This window comes from Pseudopipra pipra, chromosome 12 (assembly GCF_036250125.1).
Source record: "Pseudopipra pipra isolate bDixPip1 chromosome 12, bDixPip1.hap1, whole genome shotgun sequence".
Classification (NCBI taxonomy): domain Eukaryota; kingdom Metazoa; phylum Chordata; class Aves; order Passeriformes; family Pipridae; genus Pseudopipra; species Pseudopipra pipra.
The window spans coordinates 3,109,082-3,130,089 of NC_087560.1; the positions used below are offsets into that span (position 1 = coordinate 3,109,082).

Consider the following 21,008-nt stretch of genomic DNA (forward strand, 5'->3'; position numbering starts at 1 on the left):
AGTTGGAACAATTGCCCTCATGGATCTGAGCATGTCAGGCTTTAGGGAGAGTGGAAGAAAAGTAAAACAAATCCAAGCTTGCTTTCTGTGGCTTAGAAGCAGTTAAAGATCTCTATTTAACTGAATTCTAGTGAATAAATGATGTCCTGCTGTTTATATGGATTGGTCAAGTTAATAGTATGTTATATACTATTTTATAATTCAAATGGAAAAGCAGGTTGAAGTTTTCCTCTTGTTCAGTAGAGGTGGGTAAAATTCACTTTGCTTCCTCACTACCACCAGTATTAAACTTCATTTTTAAACCCTCCATTGCAAACACTTTTCTTAACCTTTAGAACTCTGGATCACTGAAAAGTTAGATTTTTAAGGAAATGACAAATCTCTTATATATAAAAGTGCAAATGATAGAATATTGTCATGTTCAATAACAGCTGTGCAACAGAGTAAATGGTGACAGCTGGATGTTTGAAAATACCAGTTTGGGCAGTTTTAGTAACTTGAGGTTTCTGGGAAATGGTTTTATTTGGATTATTTTCAATGAAAGTGACCCTTCATGCTTTCTTTTAAAAAAAAAAAATTATAAAGGATGAAATGAAAGGGCAGATGACAATCTGCTGACTTACAAGGCCTGTACACTTCCCTGGCACTTGAGAAGCTAGTGGTAGAAAATGCTTCCTGCTTTTAAGCTGCCTTTGCAAAATTTGGCCCCTAATAATGGGGAACAGTCTGTCAGTTGTGTAATCACTACTAATACTATTTTAAGCAACTGTAAGTACTAGTGTTTTATGATCATCAGGCTAAACTTTAGCTTTAAGAATATCTTCTCAAATCCTGATATTTTTGTTATATTAACTCTGTGGGTTTTTTTTCCCTCTAAAGGCAGCTTGAGACAGGTGACAAATAAGTAGTGAATGATTGACTAACAGTTGCAAATAATGTGTACTAAATTGTAGCTAATTGTGTAGTGTAATCTTCAGTATTTATTGGGTGTTCATTTGGATGTATATATGATCTAGTTCTGCTGTTTAATTCAAATGGACAACCTTGGTAGCATCAAGGTGCCTGCTGAGGGAAAACCATCTATGATTTCAGATCGATTACTTGGTGTGTGTTTATAGCTGCAAATGTATTCACCTTGAGAACTGTGTTAGCCCTCTGGGATGTCTTGTTCCATTAGGATTTACTCACTTCATTACCAAGATTGGGGTGAGCTGGAATGGTCTTGTTCCAGCCTTTTCAAAGTATCTAAGCCGGTTAAAAGATCTGGGAGTTTGATGTTCTGCTTTTGGGAAGTAAAGGGAGGGTGAAGAAAAAATTTTGGGACTGAGAAGAAAAAACAATTAGAACTGCTGTTACAAAAATCAGCTCAGTTTAATTGTAGCTGGTGTAAAAAGAACAGAACTGGGTTCTGTCTACTGGGCATTTTGCAAGAACTTAAAACCAGAAATTTTGAATTTTGTCCAGCCAGTATGCTAAGGATTTTAAAAAGAAACCCCCCCACGCTTTTTCCATCTACTGTGATCTGGAAATTAAAGCAAATGAGGGACTGTCACCATGTAACTGGGAGCTGAAATGATGCTGCAGCAGCCCTGTGCTGAAATGTGTGTTCCTGAAAGGGCTCAGTTGTGTTGGGGCAGCCGTGGTTGCCCCACTGCCTGGTGGCAGACGGTGTGGACAGGTTGTTCCAATCAGGAGAGCCAGAGCAGGATGTTTTGTTTTAATTTAACAGCCTCGCTATTTCAACTGTGTTGTAGTCATTTAGAAACAGCTCGTTTAAAAGTCTCTTACCAACCTGGAAATTGTGTCGCTGTGGCTTTGGAGAGCTGGATAACGATTATATAACACTGCAAGGGGAACAGCCTTATTGTTACGGATGAGAAAGCTTAGATAGGATATACTTAGATGACAGATCCTGCCCAGGAAAAGCTGTCTTAATGTGTGTGTTCCTGGAATCTTTCTGTCGCTTTTTACTGCCCCCCCTCTTATTTTTTTTTTGGTAAGCAAAAGTGTTAGTAAAAATTTCAGTAGGGGATGTAATGGAATGTCTGAACAGTGAGATCCCGGGTGTATCCTTCTAATGCGCTGTGGTTTTCCTGAATGGTTTGATTGGGTTTGAAATTGTTCCCGTGGCAGGAGCACAGGGCTTTGCTCCCTTTGTGTTTGCCGTGTTTATTAGTGGGCTGAATTCTTTCGCCGCGTTCTGTGACAGAAGCGTTTGTGTTGACAAAGCTCCCAGTCTGTCCTGGTGCTGATACAGGGGCTCTCCAGAAGTGATGATGCCATGAATTGTGATTGTATCGGGGCTGCTGTAAACATGCAGCCTTTGTCCCGGCCCCGCTCCTGCGAGGTGTGATGTCAGTGGGGCACAGCCCTTGCTGTTCCCAGCTGGCCCTGGGCACTGAGCACCACAGCCTCTGCCTCTTGGGATGACATTGTGCTTTTACTCTTAGAGAGCAAGAAAATGTCGTGTTACAGCAGTTACATAAAAGATCTGGAACACTTAATATGGGTGATAGATTATATATACAAAATCCCTGTCTGTCAGCTGTATAGTAAAAGGCCCAAAATAACGGGGCTTTTAGCCACTGAGAATTAAAATAACTGCTATTTTAGGCTTCCTCTCATGAAGCATTGTCTTGGTATCTGGGAAGCCTGCTTCTTACATGACATAACAGCTCAAATCCAATCTCTATAGGATGCAGATACAAAAGAAAAAGCTACCTTAATTCTCTCAGCAGAATTAGCTGATGTGAAGTGCAGTTGTGTGACCTCACAAACCACAAGCGTGGTTTTAAGTTGCATCTGTGGTCATTAAAAACTCCTGAGCCTGTTTGTATCTTAAGTTAAGAATGTTTGTTTGAAGTTTTGTGTGTGAATTCTATATTTCAAAATACAGTGACTCATATCCACGTGGAAATCAGCTGTTCCAAAAATATGGATTGCACACAGATTTCTAGAGAAATTTAATGCCATTTCTGTTTTTAAGTTAATATATTTATTGGTAAGTCTGAAGAGTTAGAAAGTGTTGCAACAAAATGGTAGTTTGTTTGAACTTGTATTTTAATATTAAGCACCTGTTGTGAAAAAAATTGGAATGTGCAATTAAATATCCATAGTCCAAAAATCTGAAGTTTGAAATCTTTCCTCATACAGCTGAGTAAATAAGCTCTCCATGTTAAAGAAAAGCCTTTCTGAGAAGCACATTGTTCCTGTTCTTGTTTGAAAAGCTAAAGCAGACTAAAAATTTGAATAGCTAATAATTTGTAGGGCACAGTCATTCATATGTGCTATAGGCTGATAATCCAGGCAGTATCAAACTGTAAGTTTTCTCACATACAGGAGGACTTGTTTTCAGTGCAGGCAATGGAATGAGAGCAGAACATGAGTAAGGGCTGTCATCCAGTGCAGAAGGCAGCAGCACATTCAGTTTGCTCCTGTAATGTGTTTAAACACCCTCTGGGAGTGCTTGGTCATCAGGTCTGCACTGTCAGTCATGGTCCTGCCTGATCCCAGATGTGCTGCAAGGAGCTGGGAGATTTTTCTCCAGGCCCCCAGGCTGGGATGCTGCTGGTTGCAATAACAAATGTCCAGCTGTGGGTTTGCTCATGAAATCCTTCAGATGGAGAAAGGAGAACTAAGGTGGTCAGAAAAGAAGAATATAGGCAGTGAGGAGGTGAGCTCCATTCTGTAAGCAGTCTTGAGATTCCAGATTTAGTTTAGAAGAGAGGTGGCAGATGTTTGTCTTCTATAAATCATTGCAGTTAAGAGACTTGCTTACACCTGGACTAACATAATTTAAAAAATGCTTGATTAAAAAAGAAAAAGGCCAAAAATATCTGTTAGGAGAATGTGCATACACAGTCCAAATGTTGACTGTATCTGGAGAATATTTTTATTCTAATGAGTCTGAGGACTTTAAGAAACAGGTGGCTTGGTGAATCTTGGGAAGCATTTTGCTTGTTCTTTGTATTTCCTGACGGGAATGTTGGTGTAATCTAAAGTTGTGATAGTTGTGTTTGCTGCCTTTCTCTCAACTGAATGAGCTAAATGAGAGAAGTTCAGGTCTCAAAAATACCTGGTTCAAGCAGGTCTTCAGGCAGTGGGGCCACAGTTGGCAGAGTTTCCTTTATGATTTTCCTCACTGTCCACCAGGATCAGTGTGCAGCGAAAGGCTTGAGGTGAGGATATTGCACCATTGCAGAAGACTTTATAAGTAGGTTGCATGTTATTAAAAATGAGTGAGATGTTATCAGTACAAAGCCTGGAATATCTTTAATGAAGTTCAGTGCCTAAAAATAATGGTTTGGAAGCCCTGTGCAGTGGGGAGTTCAGTCTTGTTTCTCCCACGGAGAGTGTGGTTATTCTTTCAAGAGTGTATTGAGTGAAACCGAGGAGAAAATACACTTTTCCCTAAGTGCTGTGTTGTGTAAAGGAGAAAAGTGATGAAACCACATCCATGTGCCCATCTGTGAGCCTGCCCTAGCCAGAAATCTCAGTGAGCTGAGCACTGGGCTTTCTTGAGAGACATGTGAGATGTTAGGCCTTAGTTAATGAAGAGGAGATATTCTGAGGTCTCTGTGTTTGTGTATAGTGTGCTTTGAAGTGAAGATGAAAGATGTGAACAATTTGTCTTTTCATAGAAATACTGGGAATATCATGTGTTCTTTCAAGGTGGTTTTAGCTGTGATTTAGGGGAAAAAATAAACTCAAGGGGATTGAGCCTGTTAAAAAATAGGTTTATGCAGAGCCTTCAGTTTACAGGTGGGAATTTTAGACCTGTGTAGCTGGAACTTTGCTGGAGTGTGGTGCCAAGTGGGAACTGTTGTGATAGTCTGTTTTGCCAAAACTGATGTCCTTTAGTCACGTGGGTTCTCCTGTGGGGTTCAGCACCTCACCTACAAGGTCAGTAAGGAAATAGGCTTTATATTGTTAAAAGCCAGCTCTAATATAGTTGTATTTTTCTCCAGTTTTCAAACCTTGACTCTAAGAGTGGAAGAATGAAGCATGATTTGTTGTCTCTGGAATGAGAAAGATGGAATTTTTCCTTTTCAACTGCAGTGAGGGAAATGAATTCCAAAATAATGAGGGAATTTTCAGACCTGGGGATATGAAGATAATATCTGGGTGATAAAACTGAGGTTCAGCAATTTGTCTTTAGCTACTAAAAATATAATTGAATGGGTGAGAAACAGAGAATGCCTTAAATAACTCACACAAAACAAATAAGATCCAGACACGTCAGTGATATGAAGGGACACTTTCACAGCTTTTATTTGGAAGAAGCTGTGTTTTTATGAAAAATCAGCATCAATACAGTTTTATTTTTTGACATGGGCTACGTATGGTTCCGTTTCTTGGTGATTATCACCTGTACTGCATTTTTAAATTTCTCCCTCCTCTTCCACCTGCCCCTAAGGTTTTAAACTTCTCAGCAATGTTTCTTATGTATATCCATCATCTGGGCAACTTTAAAATAAGATGAAATACTAGAAGAACCAGTTGGCTGGATTTCTTTTCAACTTGTTTTGCATTGCCTAAAAAAAGCAGTGTTAAAAGCTTCTGTGTTACCTGGCACAAAATAAGATAAAAGGTGATGTTAATACTGTGTTGTGAAATTTTGGGGGTGAATGACTTTTAAAAGCTTTGGTTCTTTTCTGTTTATTTATGTGTTGGGGTTTGTGTTTGTTTTTTTAACAGGAGTCTTATCCCTCTTCCTCACCAATATGGTTTGTAGAATCAGATGACCCAAACCTGACTTCAGTCTTAGAGCGTTTAGAAGATATTAAGAAGAGCAATACTCTGGTGAGCAAAGTGGTTTTTGGTTCTTTTGGGCATTTACTTGGGGTTGGGTGTTTATTTGGCTTTGTAATATTAACAAGCAGTTCGGTTTGCTCAGTTTTGGGGGCACTTGGGAGGTTTTGTAAAAACAACTTTCTCTTCCAAAAGGAGCCACAAGTGATGCAAAAGATTTGAAGCAAGTAGGAAAAGATAACTTCTCTTACAGAGAAAGCATTTAAGTAAAGTTACAGCCCCAGTAATTACAGTGTGAATCTCTCTGAAAATAATTAAACAGTGAAGTGGATTAAAAGGTTAAAACTACTATAAAAACCAGTTCTTGTAGAATTTTCTTTGCACAGAGATTAATTACAAAGGCAAAAGCCTTGTGTTCTTGAGAATGTATGTTCTGCAAACTGTGGGTATAATACAAAGAATTCCTGGTTTCAGTAAAGGAGACCTGACCTGAGAGCTTGTGGTTCATCTGAATGTTCCTTAGGTACTGATACATCTAAACAGGGTTGTGACTTTGGGCAGTTGCTACTTAAAGAAAATCTCTGTACAGATTCTAATGGTTGTTTTGTACTGCAGAAAACTCTCAAGCATTATATCTTACTTGAGTACCCTTTTCATGTAGTGATAGGAGCTCTTTGTGTGTGTGTGTGTATATATATAAAAATTAACTTCCCATTCAAGTGTCCTTGAATAGTGCTTGGAGATAAATGTCAGTACAAATGCAGTTTGTTCCACAAGGAGTAGTATTGCAGCATACAGAAAATTCAGTGAGTGTTGTTTTTCCACTCGAAATTCAGCTTTATGGATATTAAATAGCCTTTAAAGGTGATCTTTATTAATAGATTATTTTAACATGTTGTGGTTTTATTTATGCATACAAAACAAATCAGTCTGCAAAATACTGCTTATTGCATGGATTGTGTGCTTAGTTCTTGCCTGGTTTGGAAAAATTGGGAATGTTCTTACGAAGTCTACTACTTGTCATGTTTACTGGCATAATGGTAATCCAGCAGACCCAACCTTAAACAAGAATGTACAAGTGCCTTTTTCTAAAGAATATTTAGAATGCATTTGACTTCTAGCAGAAATAATTAGGACACCAGTAAGAGTGAGAGTCTTCGAGGGCCTTGCCATAATTAAAAACAGTTGCAGAGGAATATTAGTGATTTAATGCATTATGTCAGATGGGATTGCAGGAGACACAGGTCTCAGTTGTGTATTTTCTACTTCAACCTAAGCTTTAGACTAAACCACATTCAGAAGAATGTGATAGATCTCTTAATCTTTGTGACTTTTGCCCAGAAAGACACAGAACAGGATAGCAGCAGAAAATCTGGCCAAATGATCCTTTTTCTTAAGTACACTTCCCAGCAAACAGTGCAGGTGGAAGCTGGTGTGGCTGATGGCTTCAGCCTGAGGGTTCTGAGCAGGATGTTTCCTCTGTGTGACTGCCTGCACTGGGCTGGAAAGCTTTGTTGTAAACATGCATGGGACTTGCTGGGCTCAATTGCATATGCACAGACACTGCTTATGTACCTGGTAAGAAAACAGCTTCTGATATCAAGATTGTACTTGCCCATGTAAAAGCTGCTGGGTTGATGTAATAGGCACCTGTGGATGGCCCATTGGTTTCTCAGGAATCCACCCTGCATCTTGTTATGCCAAGATGAAGACAGATGGGAGTGGTTGAAGAGATAAAAACACCACAAAATCTGGCTTTTTTTTTTTTTTTTTTTTTACTCCAAAGGTTTGGCTTTGTGGGGTTTGAGTTTGTTTTTTCTCCATGCAGCTTCCTCCCCATCAGTGGCATTGGAGCAGCTCACACAGTTTTTGGAGTGGGGTAGGAAGGGCTTGGGAACTACCTGTAGAAATCCAAAGGCTTCTAATTTATCACAGTCTCCTAAAAATTCACTTAGTTTAATTCAGATTTCTAGAATGTTTCAAACCAGTTTTCATTTAATTTATTGCAAGTAAAGGATCATTAGTGCCATGTTATTCTAAACTCAGAGTTATTGGAGCAATCAAATTTTGAATGGGAAATTGCACTGGACTCTTGCAGGAGCTTCACTGGACACAGCAACCGTGTGCTAAAAGCACTGCTGGCACATACCCTGCTTAGCTTTTTTTGGTATTACTCTGCCCTTTCTACCTGCCTGTGACAGGTATCAGCTCTTTGGGAAACTGAATTTATGCTCTTCAGGCATAAATGTTTGACAGGGGAAAGCCAGCCTTGTCACTTGACATGGTAAAAGGAAAACTGGTTTCTGATGTTGAAATCCTGGATGTGCTTCCTGGAAAATCTTCTGTGGGTCCAAAACTGCATCGTTACCTTGTATGAGCATGGTGCATTTGCTAGGAAAATTTGTTGAAAGGTTGCTAACAATGTGATCAGCATAGATATCATTAGGTTTGGACACTTTAGCTGCTTGACTGTCAATGTTGAACAAGTTCCAGTCAGCAGATGAAGGGGCTACACAGTTCTTTCAACCCTTAGTGTCTCCTGAACTGCTTTTCAGATCCTGAAAATCCAGCATCACATGAGACTTGATGGGTATGAAACTGCCATCTGCCTTCTAGTGGTTGTGCTATGCAAAAGAGAAATCCTACTGTCTTGTTAAGTTTAATTTGGTGGAAGCTATACGATGCAAGTCTGAAGCCTCAAACCTTCATGACATACTAAGTATAACTATGTGCTGTTTGGAGGTTTGCTTTTTAAAGAGAATAGGGAAATGAACTTAAATTCAGGTAGCTTAAATTCTCTCTAGACCTTAAACTTGCATGGAAGATGTCAAAAGTAGAGAATTCCTGGTATAAGTTTGTTTACAGCTTGGATAAGCTGCTGTGGTGTTAATAATGCAGTGAGAGTCCCACGTGGAGACATTTCAGGAAGAATGCTGTCTCTTGCAAACTCCCAGTGCAGCAGCAGCAGATCATGTGTTGGGAGTCCTAGAGACAAAATGCAGGAAATAAGCTTTACTTTACTTCCTGGGACTGGCCAAGGCTGCAGAGTGTGTGTGAGGGCAGGTGCTGTCACAGCTTGCCTGAGAGCTGATGGGGGTCACACTCCAAGTGACAGTTACTGCTTCCCTGTTTCCACTGGGATCCTCCTTCAGCAGTTTCTGTGGTAGGCTAAGACTGATTGATTCCTTTCTTTTTACACAGATACAGTGTGTGTATATGTGTAGATAAACACATGTGGAAGAATGAAATCTTTGTAACTTCCACTGTACTTCTGTTTCTCCATAATCCAAACCCAAGTGTTTCACAGTGAACCCAGCAGGGTATTAATATCATCAAAGGTATCCTAAAATTGTTAATGCTTTTGTACTGCATTAGAAAGATCTCTTCATGTATAAAAAAGCCTCCTAATGTAGCCTCAGTTTCAGGAAAAGATTGTTCTAAATTGTTCTCAGATGTGTAGGTTGTTAACATAGGAAGCAGAGAATTCCAAGAGGTGTTTTAGTGTTCTAAACCAGCGTTATGGTATCCTCAAAAACTACCAACTTCTCAGAGCTCCTGAAGCATTAAAAATTACAGGGATGTGTATTATAATTCTTATATTTTTGTTACTTTTATATTAATTATAATCAATGTAATAAGTTTATAAATGTGTCACTGCATTTGGTCACTTGAGCATTTCCCCTCTGCAGGCTCCTTACATGGCTCCTTTAATCCCCTGAGGGTTGTGCATTCTGGATGTGCATTCTATGTTTAGTTTGTGCTTTAGGCAGTTTGTATTCCAGGGAAACTCTTGGTGTCCTGATAGCCCCTTTTCTTCAGTAACCTCAGAGTGTGTGTGTTAAGCATTCACTTTACATTAGTCAAGCCTGTGAAGTTACCCTGGAAATACATTTAAATTATTGATATGTGACAGAAATCTCTTCCTTTTGATACAATCTGTTCATGCACATACCAACACATACCAAATCATGCCAGGCCCTGCTCAGGGCATGGGGCTGGGTCAGATGTCTTCCAGATGTGCCTTTCAACCCAAATTATCCTATGATTTTTCATATATAGGAGCAGAGTATTAGGGATAAGTGATGGTGATCCATGGCAGAAAGATCAAGGGTATGAAATTAATTCCTGTGGAGGAAAAAATGTAGCAGTAAGTGGAAGGGTTGTAAAGAGAAGATCAGCTTCTCTCTTTGCCACCACCTTTGCAGACTGTAGACACTGATGTCAAATAAAGCAGCTGGTCTCTACAAATGAAGTGCAGTGTGACAGCTGCATTCATGTAACCCTGAAGTGTGGGGTGCTGCCCAGGCAGGGGATCCCTGCTCTCAGCTGCATGTCTCTGCCTCCCCTTTATGGTGTCACTGGTGCTCAGACACTGAAGCTCATCAGGAATTGGTCCCCCACAAACCTCTCAGCTGCCCCAGGGCTGTGTGATCTCTGGGGCCAGTGGAAGGGAGGAGGTGAAAACCTGCTGCTCCTCCAGGCACAGGCTCTGTAATGTGGCCCAGGTTGGGCCAGGGGGTTGTTGCTTGGAGGGTGCTGGTGTCCCTTGCTTGTGGTGCTGCCTTGGAAGGGATTGTGAGAAGCTTCCAGTGTGTTGGGGGCTGGCTGCAAAAATTCCTTCTTAACTTTGGTTCAGGTGACAGGACTTTTCATGAGCAGGATGAGGAGTGGAGGAACCAGGGTAGGAAGCAGTTCTTAAACTCTTTCCAGCCTTTACTCTTTCTTCCAATTAAGACACATCTAATGTTGTCTTCATCTGCTTGTCCAAGGTCGGTTCTAATGGACCAGCCCACTGCTGATGGTGCTGCTCTTTCCCCCACCACTTAGATTTTTTTTTTGTGTGTGTGTGTGCTTCACAGCAGATGTAAACAAATTAATGGCTTGCCTGGTTTTACATAGCTCTGTGAGAAAAATTACAGCTCCTCAAATTGTATGGTTTATGCTCCAGCTCTCCACGAGGCAGTGTTTGTGCAGAGAAAAAGTTTCTCAACAAAATGTGTAGCAGTGCAACTTGCAGCATTTTGCACATATTGAGAATCTATATATCAGATTCTATCTGATTCTATCTGGCAACTAGCTTTTTGATGGATTAACCTGATTTCTGCCTGCTAAAAGATTTCCTTGATGTTTCAGACACCCGGGAAGTTTCAAACAAGTGTTGAGTCTTAAGGTTGATGAGAAACATGATTGTTACAGAAAGCTTTTGGCAACATAAACTATCACATCTCATGTGTTTACTCATAAGAAGTGTGGTGCTGATACCCCAGTCCTGCTGGTGTTACCTGCTTTATTTTTGAGTGAAGGAAGACTGACATGTATGATCCAGAAATAGCAAATGTGGTGTGAGAGGAGGGAGTGCCACAGTTGTAGTGCAGGCTGGTGTCTGAGTTCATGGCCTCAGATGGATAAATAACATTCCTATTGCACAGAATGTGGAATTCTGCTGCAGAAGGGAAAAGCACTGAAGCTTTCAGATAGCATAAAGGCAACATTTGCTTATCACTGCTAGTGATTTGGGTGTGGAAATAAGTTTTTAACTCTGGAGAGACTGAATTTTCACTTGTGGTAGGGTAAGGTAAGAGCATCTAAACCGTCCAATAGCTTTAGACATGCAGAATATTTTGGAGTGAATAGATTAATTTTTTTACCTTAATTTATTGTATATTTTGAGAAATACAGTATACAAACACCAAATATTGTTGTAGAGTTATAATTCTTTCAGAAGTCTGTGCTGTACCTTGGGTGAGGCTGCATTTCCTGAGTCTCCCTCCTTTATGGAGAAGTGCTTCAGGGGGAGGGGGTTGCCACTCAGGTGTTACTACCAGGAGTACTGAGGGATGTGTGTGCAGACTTGGTTGTCTTACACACTGCCCTTGACAAGTGGCAAGACAAACTCCCTTTGGTGTCTGGAAGAAAAGTCCATAAATGGATGCAAAAAATGAGGTGTTGACCCTTTTACAGATGCATTCTGCAGTCCTTTCTTTGTTTTCCTGACATAGCTGTGCAAAGACCTTGAAAAGTTAGGAAATGCAGCAGTACAGTCTTTCATGTCTTGGCCTTAACTGGGAATCTGAGACTGCCTAGAGAAATTTAACAGCTATGGAAATCAGCTTAATTAATGTGGTGAGCAAACTTAATGTTTGCCTGTTTCTGCAGAACTAAATTATTTTTCTGGCTTGCATAACAGTGAGTGTAAGGTGTTCTGTGTTTTGCAGTTAACAGAATGTCAGTGTAATGCTGCAAGGTGGAAACAGAAATCAGAGATAGTAACAGATTGTGCCTCCCCCTGACCCAAGATGTGGCAGGCAGACTGCTCAGAGCTTGCCTGCTTCTGTGCCTTGTACTGTGTTTGTCTTGCTCCAGTGCCTCACTGGTGTGCCCTGGAAAAGAATTCAGGATATGGAAAGTCAGACTCAGACTGTTCCTCCTTGGTTTTTTTTTTAGGACATGGGGTTTTTTTTAAGCTGGGAAATGGGAATGGACCGTCTTCTCTTATGGAACATTACCAGTTGCTTATTCCATAGTGACTTGTGGCTCAGACACCTGTGTTTGGATTGGATGATGCTGTCAGGGCACATTATTCTGGTTTGCCATGTTTCCATGGTGGGGACTTGGTTACAATGATTACAGAGGAAAAGAGGGGTCTTTACATTTAATTCCAGCCTTAGAAGAGTTAAATGCTGTACAGTGACTTTAGGTTCACTACCAATGTGTGAAGAAAATTCAAAATCCTGCTCTGTGCTTTGGTTATAACCACTTCCATGTTTTTGTTTTTTATAGCTTCTTCAACAGCTGAAGCGATTAATATGTGACCTCTGCAGATTATATAATCTTCCTCAGCATCCAGATGTTGAAATGTTAGATCAGCCATTGCCAGCTGGACAGGTAAACTAAAAAAGCTGTGGACACCTCCTTATGGCAATGAAGGAGTTGTTTTTACAACTCCAAGAAAGAAGATGGTGGGAATGATTAAACCTTGTGTAAGCCAGAACTGAGATATGAAGCACTGTTGCTTTATGATGTCCTCAGTCTGAATTTTGTTTGCAAAATCCATTTAAGAATGGTGTGATAATATTACACAATTTCCTTTGGAGTTTCTGTATCATTGAAAGGTGTGTAAGTGATACCACTGCTGTCAAGTTTATATTCCCTCCTAAACACTGTTCAAGCCAATGGCTGTGCACTCCTAGTGCTTCCTAAATTTACTTTTCCTGAAATGTTTGCTCTTTGTTGAAGTGTATATGTTTTACAGTGTGCACTTGGATGAAGTACTGTTGATGTTTTCCTTCCTCTTCGATCCCTTGCAGAGACATGGGATTCAAGACCATATGCTACTTTGGGTAGGGAGTATCTGAGGTGCCTTGTTTACTTCTTGTGCACTTGACATATTGAGTTGTGAAGGGCTGTGAGATGTTCTTGTTAACCAAAATGTTTTGTATTGTGCTGAAAACAGAACCGGTAACTGACAGTAACTGTTCTTTTTTGTATTTTTAATAAGACTATGATATCTTCTTTTGTTTGTATGTGTTAAGATGACATGATTTCTAAAAGCTCCTGTAGTGTAACAGATGGTTTTCCTGTGGTGACAGTACTATAGGAATGACAAATAACTTGCTTAATTTTGGTCACGTGCCAAATTGCAATCCTACAGGTCTCTGCTCTGAACACCCACACAGCAGTGCAAGTGCAAGGCAGTGGGCCTGTGATCTTAGGAAGTAGCTTTGTGAAGAGTCTTGCATGTGCTCTGAAGCTCAAAAACAAACTCATGTCACACAGTTTGCAAGTTAAATAAGAGTGGCCTTATTAAGTCTGACTGAAGATCCATCTAGTCCCTTGCATTGTCTAGGGCAGTGATTCTGCCCCTGGACTCAGCACTGGTGAGGCCACCCCTGGAGTGCTGTGTCCAGTTCTGGGCCCTCAGCTCAGGAAGGACATGGAGGGGCTGGAGCAGGTCCAGAGGAGAGCAACGAGGCTGGGGAAGGGACTGGAGCACAAGTGCTGTGAGGAGAGGCTGAGGGAGCTGGGGGGGCTCAGCCTGGAGAAGAGGAGGCTCAGGGGAGACCTCCTCACTCTCTGCAACTCCCTGACAGGAGGAGGGAGCCGGGGGGGGGTTGGTCTCTTTTCCCAGGCAACCATCAGCAAGACAAGAGGGCTGGGTCTTCAGCTGTGCCAGGGGAGGTTCAGGTTGGATATTAGAAAGAATTTCTTTCCAGAGAAGGTAATCAGCCATTGGAATGGGCTGCCCAGGGAAGTGGTGGATTCTCCATCCCTGGAGGTTTTTAAGAAGAGACTGGATGTGGCATCAGTGCCATGGGCTGGGAACCACAGCGGGGTTGGATCAAGGGTTGGACTTGATGATCTCAGAGGTCCCTTCCAACCCAGCTGATTGTATGATTCTGTGATTCCTTCTTTTCCAAAGGATAAGTAAGCACAGGACAAGCACATTAGAATGCTCCTGAGGGTTTCTGCAGCTCAGACTTCCTGAGCCTGAAGTGATATCCTGAAATAGAAAGCCATGAAAAATTAACTCAGTATGTTGGTTTGGACTGTTTTCAAATAATCTGAAGCCAATGGCTACATGATGATAGTAGTGGCTACACAGAAGTTGTAGATAGTGAGAAAAAGAAGCCTTTACGTTTGAGGTATAAAGTTTGTTGGGTTTTTTCTTTTTAAGAGTATAGCATGGAGATGGATTTTAGTCAGAGCCATGATCTGATTTCATGGTTAAGAGATCATGAATTGTAACCCAGTCGCTGTGTTTGCTGCTTATGTCACTGTCTCAGCATAGGATATCCCTTATCTGAATTTAAAGTTTCTATTTAGAACTTAATTGGAATTAATTGTGACATTCTATTTCTTTGCTTCATGCAAAAGTCTCTTCACTGCCATACTGCAGGAAAGCATCTTTGTGCTTCTTACACTTTAAACTTCAGTCCTTTGCAGACCTTGATAAGTGTAATTTTCACATATACTGTTTCACTTTGAAAGTAGACTTGTGTTTTTGCAAGGAAGGAACATGAGCAGAATTTATGCAGAAACTTCATTGTTGTATTGCAGAATGGAACAACAGAAGAAGTTACATCAGAGGAGGAGGAAGAAGAAGATATGGGTGAAGTATGTCTATATATGAAATTGTCCTAATCCAGTAGAATTTTGGCATTTTGCTCTGCAGTGGTTGGCTAATAATTAAGCCAAACAGTAAAATGTAACCTCCCTAGAGTTCAACAGAAAAGATATTTAAAAATTTGGATGTTTACCTGAATGTCAGCTTTCACTTCAACCACAAAACTAGTGAAATTTTCTTCTTAAACCTAGATCTCAGCTGTGAGGTACTTGGATACAGAGAATTGGACATCTGTTTGTGCTTTAGTCAAACAATTCATAACATTGTGTGCCAAAGCAGTAAGTTTTTGCATTGTTAACTCCTATTTCAAGCAGCATGTGAACTGGCTCTGATACAGTTGGAAGTGTCTCCCAAATTGAAGCAGACTGGCTGAGTAAATCAGTTTGCTGACTCATTAAACAGGTGAGCTAGTTTTTGACTCTGATACGTTGAAGGAAATGGAAGGACATCCAAACGGACACACTGAACGTTTTTTGTCACTGTCTGGCAACGTGGTGCTCCTTTTAATGAGCTTTTTAGTAAGAACTACCCTTTTTGCTTACTTCTGCTACCTGTTAGAATAGCTCCAAGTGCTTTTTAAACCACTTTACTGTAGCAGAACTGTTCTGAGTACTTCAGATTTAGGTTTTTAGTGAAGGTGTAGTAAGAATAAACAACTCTTTCTCTGAATAAAAGGTCTTCCTTTAAAAATGACCTAAATGTTACCAAGCTCTGGAATTAATTTGAAGCCACCTTGTTTACACCATATTTAGTCTGATCCAGAACACATTTGTTGGAGCTGGTGTTTCTGTAAAGGTGGTGGGAACACCTGCTGACACAAGGCTCTCGTTGCTTGCAGACTTCTAGACTCTGTTTGGGTTACTTTGCACCAAAAAAAATTGCCTACTGTTATTTATAAGCTGTCAGGTGGCTTTGTGTGTGGCACAAACTTGTGGCAGTGATATCTTCAACTTGTGACTAGTCCAAGTTCTGGATGGGAAAGCAGCCGATTCCTGGGGCTCTGTCATTGCTCTGAGAAACAGGAGCATTTTGAAGAATACTCAGTCTGTTGCAGTGGAAGGAAACAGTGTTGTCAAGGGCACCAGAGAGGTGGTTCTCATGCTGTAGGACATCCCTGGTTTTGGGTTTATGGCCAGGTTTTCCTGCCATGCAAACGGGTGGTGTGTGAAGAGTAGCCCCAGTGTGGCAGAGCACTGCATGTTGGAGTGTGTCTGGCAGTTGTGTAACCAGAGCTTGCTGGGGTGGCTGCTGGAGTGCTTCCTTCTTACAACCTTCCCCTCCTCTCCAGAACTAGCACTGGAGTCACCTCCCAGGCAGTTGCCTGAAGCTCAGAGTGCTCCTCTGCAACAGGATGACCCCATGTCAGAGCACAGAGCAGAGGATTTCTCAGTGTCTTAGTCTAGAACTCAGAACTGAAATGCTACTTGTGTGATCAAGAATGCTTGACCACAGCGTTTTGTGTCCCAATTCCAAAATTCCTACATCTGATCTTTAGCTGAAATGTTCACCTTGAGTAAAGTACACATAGTTTTCTAATATTTAACTTTCTTTAGGGGCTGCTGCAGCCCTGCCAGATCTGTTAATAACTGTGTGCCAGAAGTGTAGAATAGATAGGATTTGAACTGAAAAGAGAGGTTGCTTTTAGAAACATCTTGGAGCCACCCCAGCTTCAGGTACTTTTGGATTCTCAAGCCCTGTTTTCTACCTACTTTAGTGGGCTAATGCACTACAGTCCTGACTTCATGCAGAGGTTTTATTGTGCTTGTTTCTGTGACCAGAGATGTGTTGTGAATTTGGGTTTTGTTTGTAGTGTGAGGGCTCTCTACACTTCCAGTTTTGGCTGAGAATGAAGTTAGAACAAAATAGAAATGGCATCCAGCAATCACAAACATGTAGTGCTGTGCAGTATGTGACTGTATTCCAAGTGCTCTTGGAGAGGGTTTCATTGAATAAAGATCACAGTGCAGTTATTTACAATTAACTTTTCCTCTATCCTGTAGGACATTGAGGATCTGGATCACTATGATATGAAGGAGGAGGAACCAGTTGATGGGAAGAAGTCTGAGGATGAAGGCATTGAAAAAGAGAACCTTGCGATCTTAGAAAAAATCAGAAAAAATCAAAGGCAAGATCACTTAAATGTGAGTTAATGATTCCATCCTAACTGCAATGGAATACTTTGCAATACTTCTGTGTAATATTTCTGACTCTAAAACAGAGATGGTTTTCAGCAAATCCAGCCCACTGCTATGAATCTACAAGTAAATTAACCTGTAGCTGACTGTTTAACTGCTTGTGTCATTTCCAGAGGTATCTCTTTGGTTGGTGTCTCTTGCTTGGTGCCTTTGTTGTGAACAGCATCCTCCTTGCAGAATCAGCAGGAGGCACAGAGGCTGTGAGCAGGACTTCTGTTGCTGAGCCCTTAAAGTAGAAAAAAAAGCCATGTTTAAAACTGACTGCATTAGAAATCATGGGACCCAGGAGTTTATGCCTTAAATACATTTTATGCATGAATTTATTTTTCAGTAATATCTGTGCCACATGGAAGTTACTGAAGGGTGGTGGGTTGGGTTGGTTTGGTTTTTATTTTTTTTTATTGCCAGGTGTGAAGCAAGAGGCCTTCAGCAGCTCTGCAGCTTTGTTATCAGTTTTTTTGAGGGATCTTGCCAGCAGGCAGTTGTAAAAAAAGTTTGTTCTCCAGAGGTTTAGAAATGTTTTGTCACGAGTGCCAAGTTCCAGAGACACTTCTGCTTCTCAAAAGTGCACGTAGGAGGGAGTGATGATGTCATACAACCTTAATTTTATTTAACCTGGCTCCCAAAGAAATCAAAACTTCTGTTTCATAGAGGCTTAAAATGTGTAAAGCAGGAAATTCAATACTTCTGTTTCAGCCAAGGGGTTTTAAGATTTTTATAAGTCACCTGTATAGCAAGACAGTGCCTGAACTGGTGCCTCCCACTGTGTGAGCACAGAGGTTTTCCTGTGCTGTTTGGCAAGTGAGCAGACATGTAGATCATGTCCAGACACAAACTGTGCTGTTCCTCATTCAGCCAGTAGTTGAAGATGTGAGCAGTAGTGAGGTACAGGGGAGGGATCTGTAAATATTTATGTAGGAAAGGAATAAGATTGAGGATTGGTGTGTAAGGAACACACCTGGATTTTTGTTCTAGTTCTTATACTTGATGATTTTTCCAGCAAATATCTCCTAAAAAGCCTAAAATGCATTAAAGAATTATATTAGATTCAAGAAAATTGATGTTGTAAACCTCTTTTCATTTGTAGTGAGAACTATATAGGAAGTGCTTGCCTCTAGCCAAGCCAATCCACTTTTAATATTGGGTGCACCCCTGATAGATCCAGTTATCATAGGAATTCAGGGAAAAGGCTCCTTTAGTTAGCAGAATCTTGACTATTTCTTGTCATGAATTACTGAGTCTTCTAATTTAGAAGAAAAAGTTCTTCCTCTTGGTTACTGACACTTTACCAGGGGAAAGAGTTTCAGTGTGTAGCCACCTGCTTTTGAAAGGAAATGAAGCAGAAATGCTTCTGAGTTCCTCAGCTACCAGTGTTCTGCTGCTGTCCCTGTGCTGTTTGAATATGACTTGACTGCAAACCTGTCAAAAGTACCTGAGACTTATGTTCTGCAGGAATGGCAGCGTGAGGTAACTGGCTAAAGGGAACTGCTCTGATTTGTGTGTGAATTCAGTAGTTACCTATCAGATGGTCTGAAGGGAGTGCACAGTAATGATGACCCCTGAGGGGAAAAATAAGTCAACCAACCAAAAAAAAAACCCCAACCAAATAACCCCACAACACCTAAACCCGATCAGTATTTCATTACTTAAAAACAGGTAAGCATAAGGTGCCAAACTGCATTTGCTGTGTAGTCTGTTTTTGAGACTTGACTAACCATAAATGCAACAGTCATTTATTGCTTTTGTTTAAACTTAAATGTTCACAGTTTGAGAAGATGCCTGTTGAATTTCTGTGTATTTCTGTGTTTATAACTCAGATCTAGTGGTAAAGACTCCTTATTTATTCAAGAAACTAAATTCTCTTGCAGCCTGAAAGGCCTGACCTGCTTTACCATCACCTAAAATTTGGTAGAACTGAAAGAAGGTTTTTGTAGTGTCAGCATTCTTGGTGCAGGAAGCCTCTTAAAACTGCAGATTTTCTTTTGCTGTCTGTTCTTTCCAATTTGGCAAATATTGCCTTTCCTTTTGCTTTTTCTCCCCTTCCACGTTTAGTGGAGCTGAAATGAACACTGCTGGTTTTCTGTTTGACAACAGCAGACTCAACTTACATAATAGCTGCTTCTCATGCCAAGACACTCTCGTTGATGCTGGTGCACAAACAAGGTCAGCTGAGTCCAGGGAACAGGGTATTCAACTGCTGCTGAGGAACTGTGGTATTTTTGTGGGTCACCAGAAATAGCTGCGCTGCTGAAATAATTTCTCGAAGGACTCGTGAGGGTTTACTCTTAAATGCTGTGGAACAGAAGATGATAGCTGTGCTACTGACCTGGGAAAGAGCTCACCTAGTAGCACTTCAGTGGCCTTTCATGCTGCCAGAACATGGGACTTCTGTTTAATAGAAGGTGTTAACCGTGCCCTGAGAGAGCAGAAGTTTGCTCAGTATCCTGATACAGCAAAACTTCAATCTGTACAGCCCTCACAGGTGGGTTTCTTCAAGGACAGTAGGAGTGTCACAAACTTAAATGCAGTGGCTAAACAGAATCTGTTCCCTACACAGACCAGCAGCTGTTTTGGGGTACTCTGTTTCCCCAGCAGAGATCAGGAAAACGAACCCAAGCCGTTTCCGTGCCGCTGGTTGGAAGAGGGAATGGGAAGGCTGATGGAAGGCTCTGGCTGGTGCCCAGTGCAGCCAGAAGACTTGACAGTTCCTTCACATGTTCTTTGGCCCAAAGCCAGGGGTTGTCCTCTCTCCCCTTGCTGCAGCACAGGCTGAAGTTATGGATCGTGCTAAAGGCTTTTCCTTAGGAAAGCAGTGCATGCAGCCCCATCATCATTTATATCTCACAGGTTAAAGATGTTTTTATGCTTCTCAAGACTTTTCTCATAGGAGATTTTAGAGTTTGTATTATACAAGTTAAGCATGTCTATCTACTAATTTTGTAAATGAGTTCTCTTCCTTGGCAGTATCCCTAATCCCATTCTTCTTGCTGGCATCAGGAAATAAATTTGGTTTGTGGTACAGTTTGTAACTTGGAGCAAGAATTAATCCTCCTCTTAACATTGTAATAACTTTAAAGAACCACTTGCTTAGAGTTAAAAGAGGTCTTTGAACCAGAATCATTAACATCAAATATTTAACAACTTGCTGCTGCTTGCTTTTCAGAGGTCTCTCCCCACATAGTCATTTTAGAGATTAATCCCTTTCTTATTTAGATAATGCTATTAGCTTTTCCCATTTCATACTGAGGAGTTTATGCACTTTCCTTTAGAAGTCTCAAGTGTCTTTACTTTTGTCTTCAGGTTTTATGAAGTCTAAGGTGTCATTTCTATTTTCATTCTAATCCTTGAAGTGTGAATCTACTGTAACTTCCAGGAATGAATGTACACTGCACAAATACTGCAAAAGTTCTGTGACAATAGAGCATCTCATGTTCTTTAGCTCTCTTTGGGTCTCTTGAGATTTTTATTTTGTTATCTTGAAGAAGTTTTCATGTTTTGTTTTAGCAGGTGATTTTTGGTCTTGTGGCTAAATTATTTCCTGTAGTGCTTTGATGTGTGACAGTACTTTTCAGATAGAAAACATTCTGGTCTTGGGATCTAAAACTGCAATCAACTGCACCTCCTACCTCATGTAACCTGGGGAGGGGGGCAGACTGTGGTTGTGTTTTGAGGACTGGAAGGGGAAAAGAAAAACCTCCTGTCTCTGGAGGCCCCGTGCAGACAGAGCTGGGCAGTGGCAAGTGCTGGCCCAGCTGCTGCACTGCTCAAGTGTCACCTTTCTGACAGTGGCAGAGGCACATCCTGAAAGGGAGGAGTTTGAGAACAGGACAAGCTTGTGGTGATGGATCTCATTAATACTATTTCTGTCCCCCAGTCTTGGCTGTGGGAATTCCTGCACCAGGTATTTCTGGGACTTGCAGCTCTCAGCAGTTGGCATG

The 21,008-nt window shown here is 41.0% G+C and overlaps 1 protein-coding gene across 3 annotated transcripts in view; it reads left to right on the top strand.

The window, feature by feature from the left end:
- UBE2Q2 (ubiquitin conjugating enzyme E2 Q2) overlaps positions 1 to 21,008 on the top strand; it is a 49,541-nt gene that overhangs the window by 11,234 nt on the left and 17,299 nt on the right. For 2 of the 3 annotated variants that reach the window (XM_064668429.1, XM_064668432.1), the window contains exons 2-6: positions 5,698 to 5,802; positions 12,532 to 12,636; positions 14,809 to 14,865; positions 15,067 to 15,153; positions 16,876 to 17,016. In XM_064668429.1, coding sequence (XP_064524499.1) covers positions 5,698 to 5,802; positions 12,532 to 12,636; positions 14,809 to 14,865; positions 15,067 to 15,153; positions 16,876 to 17,016 — 495 coding nt within the window. The remainder of the gene's footprint in view (positions 1 to 5,697; positions 5,803 to 12,531; positions 12,637 to 14,808; positions 14,866 to 15,066; positions 15,154 to 16,875; positions 17,017 to 21,008) is intronic. The other variant, XM_064668431.1, reaches the window with a different exon arrangement.